The following is a 22497-nucleotide window of genomic DNA, read 5'->3' on the forward strand; positions in this document are numbered from 1 at the left end:
GTCTATCTCTCTATATATCTATCTATCTGTTATATTCACAAGAGTTCAAATGGAGTTATCTAATATAAGGGAATAAGGCTTCTTCCAGAAGGTATAGTTATCAAATGAAGAGCCCAGTGGCAGGTATAGGATACTACCCTTCAAGTTGTCAGCCAGAGAGATCCCATAGAACCCTGATAAACAAAGCACAGTTTTCATTTGCTCTTTGCTACCCATCAGAAGTAAAGGTAAGAGCTTCTTGCTGAAGACACCATACACTTGAGAACAGAGTGTGGAAAAATCAAGCTGGCTCTGACCTAGAAGTTTCTTTCTTACTAGCTAGGTGCCTGTGGTACCACAGAGGCTGCTGAAGGAAGATTGTCACCAGCAGTCATACCCAGGAATGAGCCTTGTGAACTACGACAGTAGCCTGGCAAGATAGGCCCTTGGATGCAATAGTGACATAAATGTTAATGGGGTGACCAACTGTTTATGGATGAATTTAAGGCCCACACCACAAAATAATATTCATGCCTAGCCCTGCAAATTTGGCAAAGAATCTATGCCTGGAAAAGTCATAGACCTCAAGAAAGAACCCACTACTATCATTTTGTTAGGTAGACATACTGTCAAACTGCTTTCTAAATACTTCTCTCTATGTGCATGGATTAGTGATGCTCTCAACCTGAGCAGAGAAGCTTCTTTTTACAATGAGCTATGATTAATACTGAGATGCATTTCTGTTCAAAGTGCAGAAAATGAGTAAAGACTCAGCCCTAAGTAGTCATCTAAGTCACACCACTCCCCAGTACAGTTCAAGGACTACCGTAGAAAAGGAGGTGGAAGGATTGTGAGGACAGGGGTCACTGGGGAGGACTTCTGCAAAACAGTGTCTTCTGAACACGACAGGACTGCTTCACTCATGAGATGGGAGCAGCTGTGGCTGCTCCCATGAGACCTATTCAAGATCAAGTCAGTCAAAGTCATCATAGATGAGAGAGGGGCTCACAAAGACCAACACCTAGCTGAAGAGCTTTGGCAGGTGAAAGTTTCCAAGGTAAAATGCATTTCTTTAAGGAAGTGGGCCCTGGTAGGTTGCCTAAGCTTCAGTGGATGGTCCTACATCCATGTACATACGGCCAGCACTGAATAGACTCAGTGGATTATGGAAAGAGGAATTTGTGGTGCTGGAAGGGAGCTGTGGTGGTGGGGTCTGGGAAGGGATGGAGGGATTCGAGGGGCAAATATAATCAAAACACATTGTAAATATATGAAGTTTTCAAGAAGTTTCCCACAGTATAAAGGGCTACAGTGAGGAGATCAGACCAGGATTGCGCACAGGCAGAATTAAGCTAAATTCCTCAACAAAACAAGATCCTTGTCAGTCTGTCCAACCTCATCTTCTACCACAAGGACTCCCCCTACTCTTCACACCTGCCAAGATCTTTATCACCTTTGGCCTTGCTTTTTTCTTTCTGGAAAGTGGCTGGAAAAATATGCTGCTTTTCTGTTTCCTTCCACTCGTCCTTTGTGTCAGATCTAATGTCATTTCATCATAGGGACTTCCTTAATACCTAATTACACAAATGGTGTCTTCTCTAGATTATATACAGTCTAATACTGGAGTTATAAAATATGGCACACGTTCCTGTTACATATATATGTGTGTGTATGTATATATAATTATTATTTCACTTATTTATTGTTAGTCACTGCAGTAAAATACAGATTCTTTGAGAGTGGGACCCTCAACTATTTTGGGTACTGTACAAGACTGCCCACAAAATGTTCATTGCTAACCACAACATTATTAACTTGCTTTCTTAACTCCAAAGGCCACTGAAATTATGAGAAAAAAATGAACATAAAGCCATTTGGTAATCAGTAAGTCTAAAAGAAACCAAGAGTGTATACTATAGATTTACATTAGGGCTTCCAGAAAATTCTAGCACTCACCTGCCTGAAGCAGGGCCCTGTACCACTCAGATATGAATATATATATATATTGTTTTTCTTAGATTAAAGCTGGTCCAAAGGTATGGGGGCCCTTCTGTGGAGAGACATCCCCAGAGCCAATCAGTACGGAGAGTCACAGTGTCCAGATCCTATTCCGCAGCGACAACTCAGGAGAGAACCGAGGCTGGAGGCTCTCCTACAGGGCAGCAGGTAACTTTCCCCTTCCCTGAGCCACTGTACACCCTGCTCACAAAGCGGGTTGTTGAGGGAGGAGGGGAAAAGTCCAAGTGGAACTTCAAGAAACTGGGAACCAGGGAGAGTGAGCTTATACTCGAGACACTTCGGTATCACGTGGAGAGACTGAAAACACACCTGTTCTTTTCCCATCACACGGAGGGAGATTCCTTAAACTGAGGGGTCTAGGTTAGGACTGTTACACTCCTCCAAGTCTGGCACTGGAGCCTGTGGTCCTGGAGCCCCGCAGAGACCAGTCTCTATGCGGGTCCCTGGCCTGGCGGAGCCTGCAGCTCCAATTCCTAGTGTCCCAAGGCAGCTAGTCCCGATACAAGCCCAGAGGGGGTTATGACTCAGTAAGTCTGTAATAACTCAAGGAAAAAGAAAGTAGACCCCAATGGGGAGTGACTAACCATCTTCATAGAACCAGGAGGCCTGCATTGCCACATGGGGAGAGGGGTGACCAAGAGTTAACAAAAGAAGGTTTGTTCCTGAGAAGGTGTCAGGGCTGGACCCACTGAGCTTCTTGTCTGGATCAGCCCCTTAAGAGAAGCAGAAGCATCTGAACACAGCCTCTTAGTGTCCCGGAAGAAATGGTCACTGTGGTCATCCTGAGTAGCCAGTGAGTGAAAAATGCCAGGGCACCAATGTCAAGTGAATAGGAAGCCCTTGTTTATTTAGCCCCGTGTATCCCTGGAGTTCAGACCCCAGGGGTGAGCTCCCTGTTGTTGCTGTGAGACAATGGCCTTTAGTGTTCCTCCAATCTGCCAGTGTTAATGAAATTATTTGGCTGGACTCTTCACTTTACAAAGGAAGAAATGGAAGGCCACATTAGAAAACGACCCACCCCTGGTTTCCAAAATCTGGACACCCAGTCCCGTTGTTTCCACCTCCTTCAGGCCTTGCTTCCTAGCTGCTGACCCTTCGCTGATGTCTTTTCGTTTGCTTCCTGCCAGGAAACGAGTGCCCAAAGCTACAGCCTCCTGCATTTGGGAAAATCGAGCCCTTGCAAGCCGTGTATTCCTTCAAAGACCAAGTGCTCATCAGCTGTGACACGGGCTACAAAGTTCTAAAGGTGCAGAGCCCTGCCGGGATAGACGGAGTGGGCTGGAGGGACTCCCCAGAGGCCCCCACCGTGTGTGAGCTGCCAGCTCAGTGTTTCCTAGCATCCCCTTAAGCAGCTTCCCAAGACTCCAGGGATTCAAAATGATGCATCCCAGCCCCCTCTCACTTTAGGACATGGTACAAAAACAGCTTATCGGGGCATGAATTGCCCTGAATTTTTAAATACAGGATCATAGGGCTCTAAAATTCGGGACCTTTAACAAAGTTCATCAGAGACAGAGTGCTCTGGTGCTGAAAGAGAGGCAGGGGCTTTAAAGATTGCAGATGGCACTCCTCTAATTACTAAGTGGCGGTCCACCTACCCATACCTTTCAAGACAACAGGAGTTCCAATGTGCCGAGACTGGGGGATGGAACCAGTGCTTGGTATCTTCATGTTCCCCAGGTGAGCCCATTGTACAGCCAGGCTAGAGACCCACTGCTCTGGAGGAATTGCCCTCAGGAAAGGGCTGCGTTAGCAGCAGCATCGCCTGGGAGCTTGTTAGAACTATGACTCCGTGGGAAGGTCAGTAGTTCTGAACTGGAATTGTGGTGGCAGGGAGCAGGAGTCTGTCTCCGCTGACAGCTAGCTCCAGTTGGAGAAGCCTTGCTCTGAAACTAGAGTCAAAACTATAACTTTTTTCTCTAGAGACAATTGCCTGAGCTCAGAGTACAAATGTGGGTGACAAAGTGAGCAGCTGTCTTTTTGTTATGGGCAAATTTGCCTTTGGGGCTCCCAGGGGAATTCCCAGTTGAAGTCAGCCAGGTTTGAAGTTGGAGTTATCTTTGCTGAGATATGTTCGCTAATCCACCCCCTCCTTCTTCTCATTGCCTTCTGGGTTTCTTTTCAGGATAGTGAGATAATGGACACGTTCCAGATCGAATGTCTGAAGGACGGTACATGGAGTAACAAGATTCCCACCTGTAAAAGTAAGGAAACCAAATGGATTGGCTACAGCGATGTGTGTCTTCGTGGTGGGGTCAGAACAACAATCATGCAGGGTTGAAAGCTTTGCCATGGCTCTCTGAGAACGGTGTTGGAAATCAATCACCATGATATAAGACTGGACGAAGGAATACGGGAGCCCATTTCCATTTCAGAAATAAGATTTTAGAAACACACACGCTTTTTGAATGGCCTGGCTTAACACAAATTCTTCTCTCCACCTGCAGATAGAATACTAAATGCAGTAAACGGAATAGCATTTCCTCAAGGTCTGAAACGAGCTCCAGCTGGGGTTTACTAGTTTGAGAAATTAGTTTGGCACCGATGCTAAGAGTTCATTGAGTGGTACTGAATGTCTACATGACAATCACTCAACTTCTAAGTCTTCCGAGTCAGCTGATGACTTAGGGCTCTGTAGGGAGGGCTATGGCCCCAGCATAGTGGACTTATATAAAGTAGAGGACACTTGCTCTGGTGACCCAGAGTTCTTGCCTTGTTTCCCCCTAACATATCACATGACCATGGACAAGGTCTTTTGCTGTAACTGTAAAGCACAGAGTTTAGCTTTAATTCTAGAACATGGTTCTAGAGAGGAATAACCCACATAAGTTGTCTTTTGAGTTTTGTAAAAGAATATAGATTTCCAATTACTACCAGGTTACTCCTATACCCATGTGATTTCAAATGTAAAAGTTTGGGCCATGATTTTAGCAACTATACATAAATGTATAGCAAAAGTGTAGTGGCAGTTAGGTGAGGCGGCCTCTGGGACTTGCTTTAGAGTAAGAATGAGAAGTCCAGACATTATAGTCACTTGCATCGATGCCCATTTCATGCCCTTGGGCTCTTTCCCCTTCCTTTTCTTCTAAATAGCTCCCATCCAGCCTTCAGACAGCTCCCTTCCCTCTGTGCCCAAGGAATCCTGGCAGAAGGACTCCCTTCAGGCAAACCTCAGGCAGCACCTAAAATCAGAGTGGGCTTTTTTCCTTTTCATATGGAGATAGGCTGTAGTGGGGGGGGGTGTAAGCACAAAGACAGTCACTTCATAGCTTCAATAAGGTCAGTGCTTCCTGGATGGCAATGCAGGGTTCTGTAGAAAATTTAGATGGAAAGGGCTGGGTCTAGCCTGAGGACCTCAGATGCCCCTCCACTAGGTGGCCCAGTATGCAATGTGACAGGGTTCTAAACCAGATCCCCTGCAGGGCATAGCAAGGATCATTAGCAGTGGAAGTATCTGGTGCTCAGGACTGATCCCAACTCTGTAGTCGGGAAGCTGTGGCTTTAAATGTAGATTCTAGCAGTGGGTGGGCCTAGGTAACTTGCTCACACTCTTTTGGCCTTATCCTCTGTGGTCAAGATTGTAGTGAGAACTAACTGGGTTCCTATACACACCCATGCCTGTAGAGAGCCTGAAATACATTCCAACGCAGGAAGCATTTAGTTATATGCAGCCCACCCCGGTTGGTGGGCAGGGGTTTGGTGTCTCTGTTTCACATTTCTGGAAGCAGAAAGTGCTATTAATACTTTTCCCTGGTGAAACGCACGGGTTATTGCAATGGACACATTGACAGAGTAAGGCCATATCAGATCGTATTATTTTGTGTGACCTGTGCTAGAAAGCCACAGAACTTAAAATGGTAAGTATAAAATCTTACCGTTTAATCCTTAAAAGTTGACCCAATTCATTTGCATTAAGCTAGATTAGGACTGTTACAGCTCTTGTTGACACATGCCCAGCATCTATGAGCATCTGTGGGCACCTGGTACTCTGCTAGGTCCTAAGGAAGACACACAGGTAAAATATGAGTTGACTCATTGGGATGTGCAGTGAGGGGTTTGAGACAGACACAAAGTGTGCAAGGTGTAGCTAAGGAATATGCAGTGGAGAGACAGGAATGTAGCTCAGGTGGTAGCATGCTTGCCTAGAATGCACAAGGCACTGGATCCAATCCCCAACATTGAATATACCAGGCTTGGTAGCACATGCTTGTTATTACAGCACTCCACAGATGGAGAGTGGAGACAGGAAGATTATGAATGCAAGGTCATCTTCAGCTATGTAGTGAGTTCAAGGCTAGCCTAGGACACATGATACTCTAAAAGAAAAAAAAAGGGGGGGATGATAAAAATGTACAGAAGAACAGGAAGTGGGAAATTATGGGCTGTTGTCCTGGCCCTGCATCCACTTTGTGGTGACAAGTCCCGCTATACTCTGAATGCCATCTGTCAAATAAGCGTTTTTGGCCAGATCAATCCAAGCTCCCAGCCAGGGGCAGAATTTTATCTTCCTCAGGAGCCAGGATGTAACACTATGCAAATTCTCAGAATGATACAAATTCAGCAATCCTAAACTGTCCTTCACACTGGCTGTGCCTAAACTGCATTCTTAATGTTCTGGTAAGAGTGGTTTCTGTATTTCCTGCATGAACTATTTCTGCTTTGCTTGCTAACTTTTCTCTCTCTTCCTTTTCTCTCTCTTTCTCTTTCTCCCTGTTTCTGCTTTCTTCCGTTTGTCTCCTCATCCTACTATGACTTCACCATGGTTACAGAAAGCAAGATCGATTTGGAGAACGAATTCGAGTCAGAGCCAGTGACAGAGTGAATGACGGGAACCCCACACAGTGCAGACATCCAAGAGTGGATTATTTACAGAGACCCCCCCCAATCCCAGAGATACCCCACCCCACCCCACCCATCGACACTCCATTGCCCACTTCAGTTGGGTCAGAGTGGATGCTGAGAAGGCAGTAGCGCCTCAGCAATGGAAAGTGCTGCCTGCCTGAAACAGATTCTCTCTTGACGATTTACTCACCATTCAAACTAACTCCGAAAAGCAATGAAAAGACAATGGGTGATTTAAAAAAAAATCTCTAAGCATACTGTACTTGTTTCAAAGGAAAATATGTCCTTGGGTCAAGAAACGCAAATTTAATATACAATCATGTGTCTTAGATCAACATGGACCCTGACTACTGATCAAGTCCATACTATAAGTTTAACTGGGTCAGGATGCCAATGACTTAATGACTTTCAAATTTTTGGCTTGTGCTATTGTCTTAACAACCATGAGTTTATAAAATGAATAATAACACCAAATATGGATTTTTGAGAGTCTGGATGTCTTCTCATTCAGAAAGTATATTTCCCATCCACACTGTTGGACTGAAATTCTACTATCCGAGGTTCTTTATTACTGGGCCTTACAAGTTTTGTGTTTTTTAAACCTCACTGATTAAAACTGAGCATCAATCACATCTGGAGGCAGTGGTCCTCAGCTTGGGGTGGTGGCTATTTCTAGGTCATAAACAATGGTGAAGAAAAGGTCGAAGAGTATCAGCATGCATGCTGCAATCTACAAGGCAGTGTCTGCTGAGCACACATGTCAGGGAGGTCCTGATCTTAGTCTATGACTACCCAATCTCATGGTTAGATGGTCACTTAGTGAATGCAGAACCCTGCAAGCATGGATGGTGAGCAGTCTGGAGCCTGAGGTGCTGTCTTAGGGTAGAGATGCCCTTGATGGAGGAGATGGGATGAACACTAAAGATAAATGTCACCTGGGCAGATGTTTGTCACCCATAAAGTATATACAACCATGCAGAGGTGACAGAGGGACTCACAACTTGAGAGGAAGATTTGACATGTGTCCAAACAATTGTAATAACAAACAACACAACATACATATCACCTAAGAGACGTGAGTGATGATTTCAAGGACACCGGAACATGACCTGTCCAGTTAGAAGGGTTACCACATTTTAGGAAGAAGTCATGGTGGTATGGAAACAAGTGTCCAGACGTCAGGTGTGACACAGGCAATGCTGGAGAGTCTGATGACATTTGGATATAGGTGCACTGAGGGAAAAAGAACAAGGCCAGGAAGGTCCTGGGGCTTAATCCTTGGTCCTGAGTACCAGGGTCAGATGCTTATGTGTGGCTCTCTAAGAAGCCCTTGAACTACAGAAAAGCATGTTTAGAGCTTGGTCCAAGAAAGATGCGTTAGAAGAAACAAATGGTAGCAAGGAATGACCAGAGAGACAAGGTGTGGGCTGGCACAGTTCATAGCACAGAGTAGTGAGCAGGGCAGGCTGGGGAAGGGGAGGAGAGAAGACCATTTTGACTCCAGGATGTAGAAGGGGCCAAAGACAAAGAGAGGGTGTGTTCCTTCTCTATAGCTAACAAGCTAGCAAAAAGATGGCAGCTAACACCATGCGTGCTGACAGCTCTTGAAGTTAGGCATCTGGATGCCTGAGGCTCAGGGCTTTGATCATCATCTCCAAGACTAAATTCTAGTCAGTCAGGAGTTATGGTGTAGAACTCGAGTCCCTCTGGAAAGTTCGCAGAGTGAGGACAGAGGCAAACATAGAACAAGAAGAAAGCCTTATTTGTCAGCTAGGGACACAGTTCCTGATTGTGTCAGGCAAGACCCTCTTGCTCTTGGGAAGGTTTTCTCATCTCAAAGACACAGCACTTTCTCCCTGTCATTCTGTACTTGGGAAGAAGTTTGCTCCATTCACACTGACTACAATGAAGTGGGCGTGGCCCTCTGTTTTCTGTTTATCACCCCCTCTCTATGGGAGCAGTATCAATGTGTAGAGTTTCATACCTGGGGCAATGTGAAAGCATGCCCTCTACTGAGAAGACATCTCTCACTAACACAACCACTCAAGCACAGGAACAGGTACCCAGTTCCTCCTTTGGGGACAGGGTAGTTGAGTCATGAGGATTATTGAAGCTAAAGAAACTTCCAGAAGGTCCCGTAGCCAGCAGTACTACCAGTATCCAGGTAACAGTCTGAGGGATTTCCTAAAGGTAGGATATCAGCTTCAAGTCCCATCAGGAAAGTAAATCTAAATCTACATAGGGTTTTTAAATAACAATTTCTAGTTCTTATTATCCTAGTGTAAACCTTCACATGCTTACCCCACAAACCACATCTGCATTCTGGGCTATCAGGTCAAAGTTCAGGAGACTTTCAGACCAAGACCCCTATAGGTAAGAAGTGCCCACATGAACTTCCTTCCCTCATCCCCCTTTATCTAATCTAGAAAGTTCTGAAATCAGACAAATGGTAACTTAGGTTAACCCTAGTCAATCTAAAGGTGAGTGTAAAGTCCTAGGGTTAAAAACCACAGTGTCTGACTGGAGCTCAGAGGTTAGCTGCCCCTCTCTGTTGGGTTAATGTGAGGGGGAGGTGGAATTTTGGAAATTCTGCCAGAACTCTGGAAATATTGACAGCTCAGGCCCACATCAGCCAGCTAATATTTACTATTTAGCTGGAAAGCAGATATTCAGGGACAGCTAGTACCATTTTCTGGAAGAACACTGAACCCAAGGTCAAGGCTAGTTCTCACACTAATAATAATTCCCTAGGTGACTTTAGATCAGTCAAGTCTTCTTTCTCGGCTTGTCTCTGACATAAAGAGGAAACTCTACATGATCTGCCTCCGTTTCTTTTCCAACTGTGGAATTTCGTGTTTCTTCAATCTAGCATAGACTATTATATGTAGGATTATGGTTTTCTTAAAAGACAAGCAGCCTTCCCTAAAGGTTGCCCTTTGAAAGAAACCAATAGATTGGGTGCTTGGCCTCTGATGCAATCATGAAAAATGCCGGACTAAGCTGGGCTCCATCCGTGCTAACATCCATGCTAGCAGCTCTCCTAAAATGTGGTGCCCTAAAGCCCATCCAAAGAAGGTCGTGTCTCTCTGGTCATGTCCTATACTAAGATGATAAGACAGTCCCAGTATCCAACAACCATCAGAGGAGAAAATAAGCAGGTGGAGACTGGAAGTTCATCCACGTGACTCTCCCTGAATTCTGTAACAGATGAGCTGCCTGCAGGAAGCCAGCAGGGTGGGGCTGTATACTCACTCACAGAGAGACTGGTTTTTTTTTTTTTTTTTTTTTTTGTTCATTCGGTTGGTTGGTTGGTTAGTTTTGTTATTTGAATACTAAGTTCCAATGTGAGCACATTAAATGTTCTTATTCGGCCTGCGGTCGGGACTGGAAAAAAGGGAAGATGATTTAATTCAGGTCAACCAGAATTTTCTCATTGAGCTGTGGGCTTCATGCCTGGGCAACAGAAGCGGGGAAGATTGCAAAACAAACTGGAAGTCAATGAGGCTATGGTAGGGGAGAAACTTTGGTCCTCATAATTCTCAGAAAATTTGGTCCCCGCCCCTGCCCTGAGTTTGACCCCAAGGCAGGTAAGTTGACCATAGAGGAGGACTGTAGTGGAGATGCCAGCTATATGGATGGTATACAGCAGGTGCCAGGGTACCAGTCAGATAGGATATAGTATTTCTCCCTGGAGTTGGGTGGAGTGTATAACCTGCACATCTAGGGAAGATAGATGCCCTGGTGGCTGCAAGAGGAAGAAAAAAAATGGTAGCTAAAGGGTCTCACTTCTCTCTCAGTTGTAGACTGTGGAGTCCCAGAAGGGTTGAAACACGGACTGGTGACCTTCTCCACAAGAAACAACCTCACGACATACAAATCTGAGATAAGATACTCCTGCCAGCAGCCCTATTATAAGATGCTTCACAATATCACAGGTAAGTCCTCCATACCTGTACCTCATACTTCCTGGCCCTCGGGCCGGGGCTGAAATAGCTCTAAGAGTGGCTGTCTAGACATGTACAAAGCCTTGTGATACAAAGTGTCATGTCCTATAAGGCACATCATTTGACCCTTGCTCTCCAGATGCTCGAGGTGACATATCCATTTAGATACACTTAACTAGTCCCAAACCCAAAGCCAGGGTGTTTTTCCTTTACTTTGAAATTAAAAAAACAAAAATTATAGTGAATGCAGAGCCTATTGATGGGGCATGAAAGACACACACACCAAAAAATTCAGAGAAGAATTGAGCCTCTCAAGGAAGTCTGGACTCTCCCAAAAATAATTCCTTCATGTGTCTGAGGTAGAGCTAGGGTTTCTAGAAAATGGCCGCTGTAGCCTACCCCCACTGTTCTCTGCCTCCGCTTTGGGTTGACCAGACCAAAGCCACCCAGCAGAGTTGTAGCAACACGGTAGGACTTCCTTCAGAGACATTCTCTTATGTCTTGCACAAAGGTCAGACGGGTTGAGAGAACGAGAAGAAATTGACCCGTTTCAACAGGAAACCCAACATGTCCCAGACTGAGACTCAAGCATAGCCACAGCTGTTGCTGTCCAGGTCTCTGCACAGTCTCTGGCCAAGATTCTTGTCAGATAGCACGTAGGCCAAGGGTAAAGGGCTAGCACAACCAGTCTGTTGGTCACAGTGAAGGTATGGGAGGAGACTGAAGGAGAAATAATCAGAAGTGTGCCCCACTTCTCCTGAGAGTGAGGCCTTGTGGACTCAAACCAAGAGTGCCCTCAAAATCACTTGTGGTCTCCAGCAGAAAAACAACCCTCATGGAGACAAGAAAGTCTGCCCTCTGCATGTGATCACTGAGAATAGTCCCTTAGTTCCTCTGCATCTCCAAAGCTCGTCTTTAACTAAGGGAGTGTGCTCTGTAGCTCAGGGGCTATTTATTGTCAGGCCCAGTCGAGCAGTAGGCACAGAGATGGCTTATTAAGGAGCTTGAAGAAGGGAGAGAGAGGCACGTGTGTCACACAGAGCTTTGTGACCCATGAGGAGACACCTGTCAGGGCCCGGGAGTATAGAGAAAGGCACAGACTACCCTCAGGCAGGCAGGGATAGGCTCTCAAGGCCTATGGAGCTTTGCTGAAGAGTGTGGTGCTGAAGAGCTGAAGAGAAAGCTTCTTCAGGTTGCAGAGAGGACTGGCTCATAGAGACCCTGGGAAAACTGTGGTGAGCTACGTTAGAACAGCTGAGAACCCAGACCTATTTCGTAGGTGTTCCACATAATCAATTTCTTTCTCTGCTCCCTCTGTCTCGCTCACAAAGGTGTATATACGTGTTCTGCGCATGGGACCTGGACAAACGAAGTACTGAAGAGAAGCCTGCCCACCTGCCTTCCAGGTACCTCACCCACTGAGTCCTCTGTCTCAGTTTCCCATGCAAGGCCTGTTAATGAGATGATGAGAAGGAAATGCTTTGTTTTTGAAGTGATGCCATCAGAAGGTTAAAGGTCAGAAAGGTCTAGCCCCACCTCCTCTCAAACAACCAGTGTCCATACTTGGCCTGCTTAAGAAACCCAGAAGTTCTCTCATCTTGTTGATGTTCAACTCCAACCTTTTCCTACCAAGTATTTCATCCAAAGCAATTTGTGTGTGCACCTGGTGTTGTGCCAGGGAAATCAAGAAATGGACACTCTGTTCTTAGGCCTACACCAGGCCTCAAAGAAGATAGCTGTAATGTGCTATTGATCCCCAAAAGAGTTATGTGCACAAACAGTTATGCTTCTGCCTCCTCCATGTTTCATCTACGGGCCCCACTTTAAAGTGCAAAGAGGATTTTGAGCTAACAAGAGGGATCAGGATGAATGTAGATGTTGGGGAATTTGCCTTGGCATTGCATAGATGATTGTTAATGTTGCATCATGACTCACGGCGCATCCATGAACAATTAGAAAATCATAACCCAAGATCACACACTGTGGGGCTAAATACAACCCACAGAAAGTAACTTCAGTACACACAATGCTGTGATTTATACATTTTTAATTTCTGAAATTCAAGAATATTAGCAATTAAATGATGTCCTTCCCGAGTCCACACACACACATGTCCATGGACATCAGCTTTGGCCTTTGTGTTCTACTGAATGAAAATGTTGGGTAAACTGAGATATTGCACTGTATGAATGGTGTCAGTAGCCATTGACGTTCAGTTAGTAGGCTTGTAAATATTGGGTCACACATTAACATAATAGGTTAAGGAGTTTTCTGAGATTAACCCTCATGACATGAAGAACACAGCAGCGCTCTGAGCCAGTTCCATCCCAGGCACACGGTGCCTCCTAGAAAGGGGAAGTAAAGGTACATGCTTATGCAGGAATGGAGGGGTGAACACCAGAAAGGGACTGACACACTGGTATAAGGAAGAGGCCATGCCACTCACACTCTTAACAATTCCACTCACCTCAAGTTGTCTTCCATAAGCACATTCAAAGACTCAAAGTGGGGAGGACTTTAAAAGAGCAGAGTAGTGGGTCTGTGGCAAGCTGGAGATTCAGGTGTCCATATTCCTAAAAGATTATGTGGCTAAGAAAACTAAAATCAGTTCCCACCCTAGAAAGCTACACTGGGATGTCTGGATGGGTAATACGTACCGGGCTGCATGCCTGCTGGAGCTGCTTCCCACTGGGGTCTTTGGTAAGAAATTATATTATCTGGGGCTGGGATTCCATCCCTCAGAAATGAGTGAGCAAGAAATGGCTCACATTTTATGGTTCTCCTCACTCTGTGAAGAACAGCTCGGATACACTGAGTCATGAAATTCTTTTGACACACAGAGTTTGGCAGAGCTATAGTGGATCTGTCAAAATTTTGGAAAAAGAAATTTCCAAATTTTTTCCTTCTGAAAGCCTGGGTATCAAGCCAGAAAGGATAAAACCATTTCATTCACCACCACAATGTCTGCCCTTTTGGTGTGGTGGGCCATAAACAAAATCCACCAGAAGGGAGTGGTAACTTTTGCAGGGCTACCTTTGGAGTTGGGGCCGAACTACAAGATAACTCAGAATATGTTGTCTACATGTGCAGTGCTGCACTTCCTTTAATAGGTTATCATTCATTTCACACAAAGGTGTTCGGAATCCCAGAGCATCACCTCTTTGTTTTAAGGAACCCACTTCCTTTGGTGCCCACCATTTCATTTTATGTTTTAACCTGGCTTCAGCATCGCCAAAGCTTTGAACATTCCAAGGACATTCTCTGTCCAAGGGAAGACTGGTAGGAGAGTAGCAGTAACCAACATGGAGGATTCCAAGCATGGTATCTGAGGTCATTGTCACCAACTGCTGGGTTTCATTGAGCTCAGTGAAACACACCTACTTAGAAAGATGAAGCAAAAGAGGATGAGGGGGAGGAGAAGCATGGGGAGGAGGAGGATGGGGAGGAGGAGGGTGGGGAGGAGGAGGGTATTGTTTTGGTGAACTCCCCCAGTGACCTGTTGCATCACTTAACCCCTTGAAAAATCAAAGGTACATCAGAAATAAAACATTGTAAAGGGCAAATGAAGCTAGACCCACGAAGCAGGCTGTATTTCCTTTTCTTCGTATATATAACTCTTAGTAAACAAATGACCTCTTCTGAAACTTTTTTTCTCCATATATACATTAACTGTTCGCTAACATTCTTTGGGTTGTGACCTTTGTGACCTTGGGATTATACTTGCACCTTGGTTGGCGAAAGGAACCATTTGTTGCTGGCCATGAGCTCTGTGTGACATGGACTGAGTCATCTGTTTGTCCCTCACCAGATTATGGCCTTTGTATGCTAGATGAGTTTTTATGTAGAGCATGTCACAGACAATGCCTTGAAATGTCACCTTGCTGTCTGCTGTTTGTAATGAGAAACTGACCTCAGCTTCAAAGCCCAGTCCGAAAAAGGGTTAGAAGGTCTGTTTACATCCGGCTTGGAAAAAGAGATGGCCCAGGATGGTGGAAGAAGCATTTGGCACTGGGCAGAAGAGCATCCGAAAAGCATTAGCCTGTTCCAAGCTTACCCTCCCAGATTCACAAATGCTCCTTGGTCTACAGGATTGTTAGAAGCGCTCAGGGCCTGACCATTGCAACAGGAAGCACACACCCACACCAGCCTCAAAAACCCTTCCTGGGAAACGCTCATAGGAGGCTGTTCACAGCCAGTGAGGGCTTGTTACTGAAGACCCTCTGCTCATAAAGCAGAGAAGTGTGGCTGTGGGCGTCTGGTGACACATGTGTGTGCACAGGGTGCCGCTCTCTTGAAGGTACTAAAGGACCCCCGGGTGCAATGATGGGTGACCCTGGGCAGGGTTCATGCATCATTGCTTGTGGATTATGCCACCTTTTCCTTACCCCGTATACACTGAGCCTTAATGCACAAACACCAGAGAGAAACGATTCAAGCCTATGACCATGGTCTTAATATGTAATAAAGCAGTACAGGATACAGGTGAAACATCTATCTTTATGCTCTAGTTTAGGTCCTGCTACCTGCTTTGATAGCCATGTCACCTTGAGTTAACCTCAACCTTTTGACAATGACATTCGTGTATAAATTGTAGACTTGGTAAACAAAGAAAAAGAATCCAAGAAATTTAAAATTTGGAGATTATCTTTCAGGAGTTGAAATCCAAGAGTACTGACTCAGTTCACTGGGAAAGTGGCAAAGTCAAGTCAAGAACCCACACGTCCTGGTCTGGCTTGAAATCTACAAAATTCTCACCGAATTTAGTAATTGTGCCATTTACTGCAAAAACCATAAACTAAGCACTAGTAGCATATCCATTCTACAGATGAGAAAACTGAGCATCTGAAAGTCACACAACTTGCCTAAGGTCCCATGGCTAATGAAGGGGAGTTATGGAGTTGGAAGCTTGACATCTGATGACTGTTTAGGCTCTCTCTATTTCTCTGTGGACATCTAGACAAAAGGCCAGGAGGTTCTCTGCTAATGATGGCCTGGCTACATATGGTCAGTTCAAAAGTGGTTTAGCCAGAAGTGGCTCAGGTTGGATTGGCCAAAACATAAAATGATCTGATACAGGCATGGCCCTGGTTATGGTGGTCCAAGCTAAATGTTGGCCAATTCAGAGAGATTTAGATGTGACCGAATCACAGCTGAGCTTTCCCAAGCTTGCAGGACTCAGGCAAGGGAGGGTTCCGTGGTGGCATAATCCACAGTGGATGAATATGAATTTCTTTTGGTTCTTTTCATGTGGTTGACTCTGTCCCTGTCTCTCGTTTCCACTTCCTTCTTCTTACAGTGTGTGGGCAGCCCTCCCGCCCCCTGCCCAACCTGGTGAAGAGGATTATTGGAGGCCGGAATGCTGAACTTGGCCTCTTCCCATGGCAGGCCCTGATCGTGGTGGAAGACACATCGAGGGTACCAAATGACAAGTGGTTTGGGAGTGGGGCCCTGCTCTCTGAATCCTGGATACTCACAGCAGCCCACGTGCTGCGCTCCCAGCGTAGAGACAACACAGTCATACCTGTCTCAAAGGAACATGTCACCGTCTACTTGGGTCTACATGACGTACGGGACAAATCAGGAGCTGTGAACAGCTCTGCTGCCCGGGTGGTGCTCCACCCAGACTTCAACATCCAGAACTACAACCATGACATAGCTCTGGTCCAGCTGCAGGAGCCCGTGCCCTTGGGAGCCCATGTCATGCCCATCTGTCTACCGAGACCTGAGCCTGAAGGTCCAGCCCCTCACCTGTTGGGGCTGGTGGCTGGCTGGGGCATCTCTAATCCTAATGTGACAGTGGATGAGATCATCAGCAGTGGCACGCGGACCTTGTCAGATGTTCTACAGTACGTCAAACTACCTGTGGTGTCACATGCTGAATGCAAAGCCAGCTATGAGTCTCGTTCAGGCAACTACAGTGTCACAGAGAACATGTTCTGTGCTGGTTACTATGAGGGTGGCAAGGATACATGCCTCGGGGATAGTGGTGGGGCCTTCGTCATCTTTGATGAGTTGAGCCAGCACTGGGTAGCCCAAGGCCTGGTGTCCTGGGGAGGACCTGAAGAATGTGGCAGCAAGCAAGTGTATGGAGTCTACACAAAGGTTTCCAACTATGTGGACTGGGTATGGGAGGAGATGAACTCCCCGGGGGGTGTTGGGGAGTTCCACGTGGAACGGTGAAGGCATTTACTTCCTCAGGGCCTGCCTCCCCTGCCCCAGATCAAATGAGGTTACACTACACACTGCCAACAGCATACTCCATGTTACCAGACCAAATAACCCACAACACACTGACCTGGCTGGGCACTCATCCTGTTGAGATAGCCCCCCCATTTCCCCAAGAATGGGGTTAATATGGTGCAGGGAAAATCTCTAGGCAAGAGAACTCAGTCCAAAGCTACGACCAAGCCTCTTTTCCTCTCTCTTAGCCTTGCCTCTCCAGCAGTGCAGGGGAAGCTACTCCAGAAGGCTTCTATCCCAAGTGTCAATCACTCCTAATCACGTGTCAGTATTGATGTGAGAACGACTGGACCTCATCATTAGGACAGGATTCCTTCACCTAGAGTCTGTATTCGTGTATGTGCCCAGCTCTGGTTTCTGGGCCCGCCCTAAGCCTAGTTCATCATGTAGGAAAGAACCATTCAGATTCGGGGGAGCCAGAGCAGAGCTTGAGCTAGCTTTCCGAGGACAGTACCTTGGGGCACTTCTGTTCTTGGAGTTTCTACTAAAAGCTTCCTGCAGTGCGAGGCTCATGCTTTGTGCTCTCAGAGTTTCAGATGACTGAGAGATTTCTGTGAGGGTTGTGACGACTGAAGGAGGAGACTAGCAACAGCTCTCCCAAGCCCCCTAAACACCTTCCGTCCACTCAGAATACACTCGACCCATGTGCCATTCAAATACTGGCTGGCACCATAAAGTGTTAACACCTGCCACTCCACACAAACACAAGGCAACCTTCCATCCCTAGATATTTCATCTAGAGACTTACTGTCCCCGACACATGTATGGAGACCCAGCAACTATTTAGAGAAAGAGAAGACTGTGCCCCATTGCTTCTTGGCAGGAAAACAGAAGAAAATATGGACTCAAGACATGATGAATCAGTCCAATTCTGCACTCCACCCTGGAGCCTGAGCTCAGTGGACAATCTACCAAGTAGTATTCTCTGAGCCATCCACTCTTTGGAGGTCCAGGGACCAAGGCCAGGGAAGCGAAGACTCACTTATTGGAAAGAGATAGAGAACCTGAGTCCTAGGTTCTGTCTCTAGCTCTACCTTTGGCTACCTGGTGACACTTGACATCATTTTCTCCTCGAAGCCTCAGCCTCATCTGCAAGGTGAAGGCAAAAGATCCATTGGGGTCTGTCCAGCACTCTCAGTGGCCACCTCCCTGATTGCTAGCAGCATCCCTCACTCTCAAGGTTGAATTCTCCATCAGACAAAGGCAGCTGGAAAGGCCTGGAGAGGAATGTGGAGAGAACTAGGAAAGGCCAATCAAATCACACTCCTATATCTATGAATGGCGCATGTAAAGGATACTATATTTTGTATATTTAATACCACAGGCTTTGCTACTCTCTAAGGGGCCTCTGCACGCTGTTTCTCTTGTCAGGGGTCTATGGTGGCAATAAATCTGTGGATAACCAATAGTCTTGGTTTGAGAGCTTGGTGTGAAGTGTGTTCATTCATTTTGACCTTTTAAAAAGAAATCGGCCTTCATTAAGCTCCCACCCCCTTTGTAGGCACAGCTGCTGATATCTGAGCATCATCTAAGATAGTGAGGAAAGGAGATTATTCATTGGTTAATGACATACTTCTTTCTCAGAAGTAAGGCTGTAACCCCCCTCATTTAACTGCCTATAATTGCACCCACGGCTTCAAAGAGCTCACACCAGCAGACAAGACAGGGCCATGTGCATACAGACATCAACACAAGCAATTAACACAAGGGAGCTCACTGTCACCAGAGAATGAGATTTAAGTCTCATGGAGACGTGATTAAAAGACAATGTGCCTGTATAACTGCAGGGGCTTGGAATGGCTTAGGAGAGGCTGCAAAGACGCAAGGGAGGAGAGAGAAGGACCAGTGGACAAGAGTGGAAAATCAGGACAGCAGGCCTGAGATGAAGACAGAACAGTGGACACTGACAGACAGACAGTCTTAAAAGCCCTGGCCTGAGCTGCTTCCTAATCAGAGATTCTCTGAGTACATCATGTTTGATTCACGTTATGGTACTTGCTGAACATTGCAAATCGCTGAGTCTTACACCATGGAAATAGTGAATTCAATAAATCTTCATACAGCTAGCATGGTAGGGAAAGTGTCAGGGAAGGCCTGGACTATTAAAAGTTATCTCGGGGAGACATGCAGAGCCCTCACCATGCATGATGATGCAGATAAAGCAGTTCTGGTCCACTTAAGTGGCATGTCAGCAAAGCTTAGGCCGTAGGCATCTCCCGAGACACCACACAAATGAAGATACAGGAGCAGAATCATTTACCATGAGAGTGATGCTTCTTCATAGGACATACACATGGTTTGCCTTCACTTGAGATTTGTTTCATACTTTTGGGTGTGTGTCATGCTTTATATGCTGTTGAGAACTAAAACAATCCTAAATTAGCCTTTGAAAGCTTTACACTGCTGATTTCAAAGACTGCATGACTTGAATGTGATGATATTTCTGATTTGTATTTTCCACTAGCTACACTGACTTTGTATTGTGGCTCATGGATTATTTGCAGCATGCTGTGATGTGGAATGGGGAGATGTATTAGCCTACATCTGGTAACTTTGCACCGGCTTAGTGACTGATAAGACACATAAGTGAAAGAAGGAGGGGACCAGTATGTGGTCCATTCCGACATCTAAAGTCTGGAATAGCCAGGGGAGGGAGGACGGCTTATGGAGGAAGAGGGCAAGGCTTTGCTAGATTTGAAGTATTCTCAAGCAACACAGCTGGAAATGTACATTACCACTCCAGAAGAGAAAGCACTTTCAAGACACGAGTTGATACTTACCAGCGACAGGAAGAATAAGGCATGGAGATAGAAGGTATCGTCTGGTGGAAAACTGCAGAAAACAGAAGGAAGTCAGGGGCCCCCAGACAGAGGATTAAAGACAGAGGGAGGCAAGAAAAATGTGCTTCTGTAGCTAAGGATAGAGGCTGGAGAGTAGTAAAGAGGTCACCCATCCAGTGTGGACTGAGGGTCTTGGCAAGGGCCACTGGGGTGGACATTCATCGAGGTAAGAGTCAAACTGCCATTGTCCTTCCTGAGGGACTGTCAGGGTGCAAGCTGCCTGTGTTTGAACAGCCTAACACCCCATCTCGCTCTACCCACCCTCTTCCTTCCAGCATCCCCTCCTTCCCTCCAGCTTTTCCTGTGCCTGAGAAAGACTTTCAACTCCCCTGAGAGGCAGGAAGCTGCAGCATCACCCCCTCTCTGTGGTATCCAGTAAAAGTCAGTTCCCAGGCTTTGCTTCCTTCAAACACATAAATCTTTTATGCTTACCACAGTGCCCAACTTCAAAGTCTTTCTTCCCCTCCCTCGATTTCTGCTTTGTTCTTTAAAGTTGAAGTCTATCTATCCTTTACTTAAAAAGATGGCCAGCTTCCATGGTTGGGGAGCCACAGGGCAAGGAAAGGTTGTAAGAATGAAGAAAACACATCAGACACAATTTCAAAACCAGTGTTCTCTCAGATATGTAAATATCACTGTTGAAGTTCCACTTAGGGCCTAAAGTCACCTGAGCGCAGGTCTATTGACTATTCCAATGACTGCCTTATTTCCAAGTGTGATCAGTAAATAGCACCTTAATCTATATACAAGACCATGCAAGGAGAAGAATGTGAAGGATTCGTGTTCTGTCCTCTGGGGAGAGGCTTCTTTGCAAGGGAAGAGAAAGAGGGACTAGACCCAAAGGAAGTAAGGAAAGTTATTATTTATTTATTCATGTAGCGTGTGTGTGTGTGTGTGTGAGAGAGAGAGAGAGAGAGAGAGAGAGAGAGAGAGAGTAAAGCCTTGACCGTGTTTTGTAAAAGAAGGAGAGATGAAAACTGCAGAAGAGTAGCAGTCGGCAGGGCCCTGAGTGTCTGCTGGGAATGGGGTAGGATTGGGTGAGACCACTGCCTAAACTACAGTCAGCAACACAGGGAGTGCTAAGGTTGTGATCAAGAGTGCAACATATTTGTCTGTGATTCAACCCAGTCTTTGCCTTGAAAGTGGTGCATGACTTCCTGGATCCAGAGAGCTCTGTGAGCCCTGGAAACCACATTGTTGCGAGTTAAAGATTCTGGCTGGAGTGGAACAAGCCCAGAGTTGGGGTTGGTGATCCAGAATTATATTCTTGCCATTCCCCAATAGAATAGCATTCAGCAAATCAGCTATTTTCTCCAGACATTGTTGTTGTTGTTGTTTTTGAAATAGGGTGTCTCTGTGTGACAGTCCTGGCTGTCCTGAAATTCACTTTGTAGATCAGCCTGTTGTCGAACTTGCAGAAATTAGGCTGCCTCTGCCTCCCACCACTGCCCAGCAGGCTCTGACTTCTTGAGGTGTATGATGATAGAGACACACAGATGGCATATAAGGACATTCAGCCGTGGGTTTGTCTGTGAATCCATTTCAAGGAAGGCAGGGGAAGGGGAATAGAGGAGAAAGACCTTCACTGTGGGAGTATGCAGCTTCACAGGCTCTGAGGAAGGTTTTCTCTGGGGACAAGGCCCCTGCTGATGGAGCATGAAGCTTCTTCATTAGTGACTTTCTGAGTCACAGAAACCAACATCAAGAGGAGGAGGAGGAAAAAAAGAACGGAAAAGGGGAGATCTTCTGGTTCATATAACTGAAAAGGTCATTCCCAAACACTCTCGATACGGTTCCTTGCCAGAGCTCAGCACTGAGATGCACCTCAACCCTTACCTTTCCATACTGCTTTCCTTGGTGATTGGCAGCACTGCTCTCCTGTCCCCAGCATGTTCTCCACAAGACCAAAGCTGGCAGATCTTGCCCCACAAACAACAGCTCAACCATCACTTACTCTTATTCTAATGTTTAGTAAGATCTTCAGCCCAAACGTTAATAGGTTGCCCAAGGACACACCTCTCATTTTAAAGATACTGCTATGGCCCAGGATCTAGACCTTTGATGAGTCACATTCCTATTCCTAAAACCAGAGTTGAGGCCAGTCACACTCAGGCTACCTAGACCACAAATGGTGAAAGTATACACACACATACACACACACACACACACACACACACACACACACACACATGCACACGCCAAGAGCACACACAGAAACAAAACCTCAACAATAACACTATTAGAAGGGTTGATGGGTGACGGATAATCTGGTAGTAACAGATGTTCCTAACAGAATGATAATGGGTAACCCTAATGGGTAAGGTGGAGTATAGAATGTGACCCTCCCTCCCTCCTTTGGCTACAGTGTGTGGTCTCCCCAAGTTCTCCCGGAAGCACATCCCCAGGATCTTCAACGGACGCCCCGCCCAGAAGGGTACCACTCCATGGATTGCCATGCTGTCACACCTGAATGGGCAGCCCTTCTGTGGGGGTAGCCTTTTAGGTAAGGAGAGGGTGAAGGGGTGAAGACCCAGGACTGGGGACAGGGTGAAAGCTAAGGACCAACCTTCATTGAGAATCACTGCTCCAGAAAGACAGTGCAGAAGAGCAGGAGAGAGCCTTCAGCTAGAACC

General features: G+C 46.1%; 1 protein-coding gene across 3 annotated transcripts in view; it reads left to right on the top strand.

The window, feature by feature from the left end:
* Masp1 (MBL associated serine protease 1) overlaps nt 1–22497 on the top strand; it is a 63564-nt gene that overhangs the window by 30180 nt on the left and 10887 nt on the right. Inside the window, exons 6-11 of one of the 3 annotated variants that reach the window (XM_040751031.1) lie at nt 1998–2145; nt 3126–3244; nt 4124–4202; nt 10638–10775; nt 12116–12190; nt 22230–22367. In XM_040751031.1, the coding sequence (XP_040606965.1) occupies nt 1998–2145; nt 3126–3244; nt 4124–4202; nt 10638–10775; nt 12116–12190; nt 22230–22367 (697 nt within the window). Of the gene's footprint in view, nt 1–1997; nt 2146–3125; nt 3245–4123; nt 4203–6767; nt 7315–10637; nt 10776–12115; nt 12191–16080; nt 18447–22229; nt 22368–22497 lie in introns of those variants that run through there. The other 2 variants (XM_040751030.1, XM_040751032.1) reach the window with 2 other exon arrangements.

This window comes from Mesocricetus auratus, unplaced genomic scaffold, assembly GCF_017639785.1.
Source record: "Mesocricetus auratus isolate SY011 unplaced genomic scaffold, BCM_Maur_2.0 Super-Scaffold_100008, whole genome shotgun sequence".
Lineage (NCBI taxonomy): Eukaryota > Metazoa > Chordata > Mammalia > Rodentia > Cricetidae > Mesocricetus > Mesocricetus auratus.